The sequence below is a fragment of the Apaloderma vittatum genome, unplaced genomic scaffold (genome assembly GCF_000703405.1).
Source record: "Apaloderma vittatum isolate BGI_N311 unplaced genomic scaffold, ASM70340v1 scaffold10707, whole genome shotgun sequence".
NCBI lineage: Eukaryota > Metazoa > Chordata > Aves > Trogoniformes > Trogonidae > Apaloderma > Apaloderma vittatum.
The window spans coordinates 1-930 of record NW_009724534.1 but is presented as its reverse complement, the minus strand read 5'-3'; the positions used below and the strand labels follow the sequence as shown (position 1 = coordinate 930).

Sequence of the window (930 nt, the reverse complement as noted above, 5' to 3'; positions counted from 1 at the left end):
CCAGCCGGGTGTTTGGCACCAGCCATGACCCGGTACCTCACCTGGTCAGCGGTGTCCATCACCTTCAGCAGAACGGGCTGCTGGTCCACCAGCTCCTCCGAAGCGTAGGTGTCCTCTGCAAGGAGAAGGGTGGCGTGTGAGCACGGGCTGGGGTGTCCAGTCTTCACCAAAGCTGAGCAAAGCTTGGGACACCATGGGAAAACTTCAGCCCCAATAAGGAGCATCTTCCACCAACGCCTCCCGCTGTTATCTGGGGGGGCCGGCAGCGACGCTGCTGGGCAGGCAAGCCCAGCTGGAGGCAGTTATTTCCCCCTGCGTGCCACAGGCGTGGGCTCCCATGGGGGAAGGAGGCAAGGGAAGGAGCCCAACATGGCCATCGCTGCGCCTTGGGCTCAGCTCTTATCTAAGTGCCACGACCTGGTGAGATAAAGCGAGCTGGGGGCTTGACAGTTGGGCTGTTGCCCAATAAATCAGGCAAAAGGAGCGCCCCATTCTTTTGGAAGGAGGGCAGGCAGGGACAGCCGCTGAGCCATTCCCCCAGGAGAAAGATGCCTTCTCCCGGACAGGTCCTAATGGATGTGTTTGGGAAAGATTTTGACGTGGGAAGATGAAGCCACTTTCCCAAAAAACAGATCCGAGGAGGAAAGGATTTATCCTTCTTTCCAAAGAGCTGCTGAGTTATTAAGGGCTGGAGTCGGTTCCTGGACAAGGTCCACATCTCCCTAATGTCCCTGATAAATCATTTACGGTTCTTCCCCGCGCTCTGGACTCGGGCCTAGGAAAATAGTTATTAATTACTCAAAAGAGTGGAAAAAAAAATTTGCCCAGAGCCCGCCAGCTCTGCAGCCCTTGCTCGCTCCCCCAGCCCTTCCCCTGCCCCTCCCCAAGGACACCCCATAATTCAGATTTCAGTTTCTTTGGAGCGATGTG

At 56.2% G+C, this 930-nt stretch overlaps 1 protein-coding gene across 1 annotated transcript in view; it reads right to left on the bottom strand.

The window, feature by feature from the left end:
• RASL12 (RAS-like, family 12) overlaps nucleotides 1–115 on the bottom strand; it is a gene marked incomplete at its 5' end in the record, with an annotated part of 1,551 nt that extends 1,436 nt beyond the window's left edge. Inside the window, one exon of the mRNA XM_009872537.1 lies at nucleotides 42–115. Within this exon, the coding sequence (XP_009870839.1) occupies nucleotides 42–115 (74 nt within the window). The remainder of the gene's footprint in view (nucleotides 1–41) is intronic.
• Nucleotides 116–930: the final 815 nt, after the last annotated feature.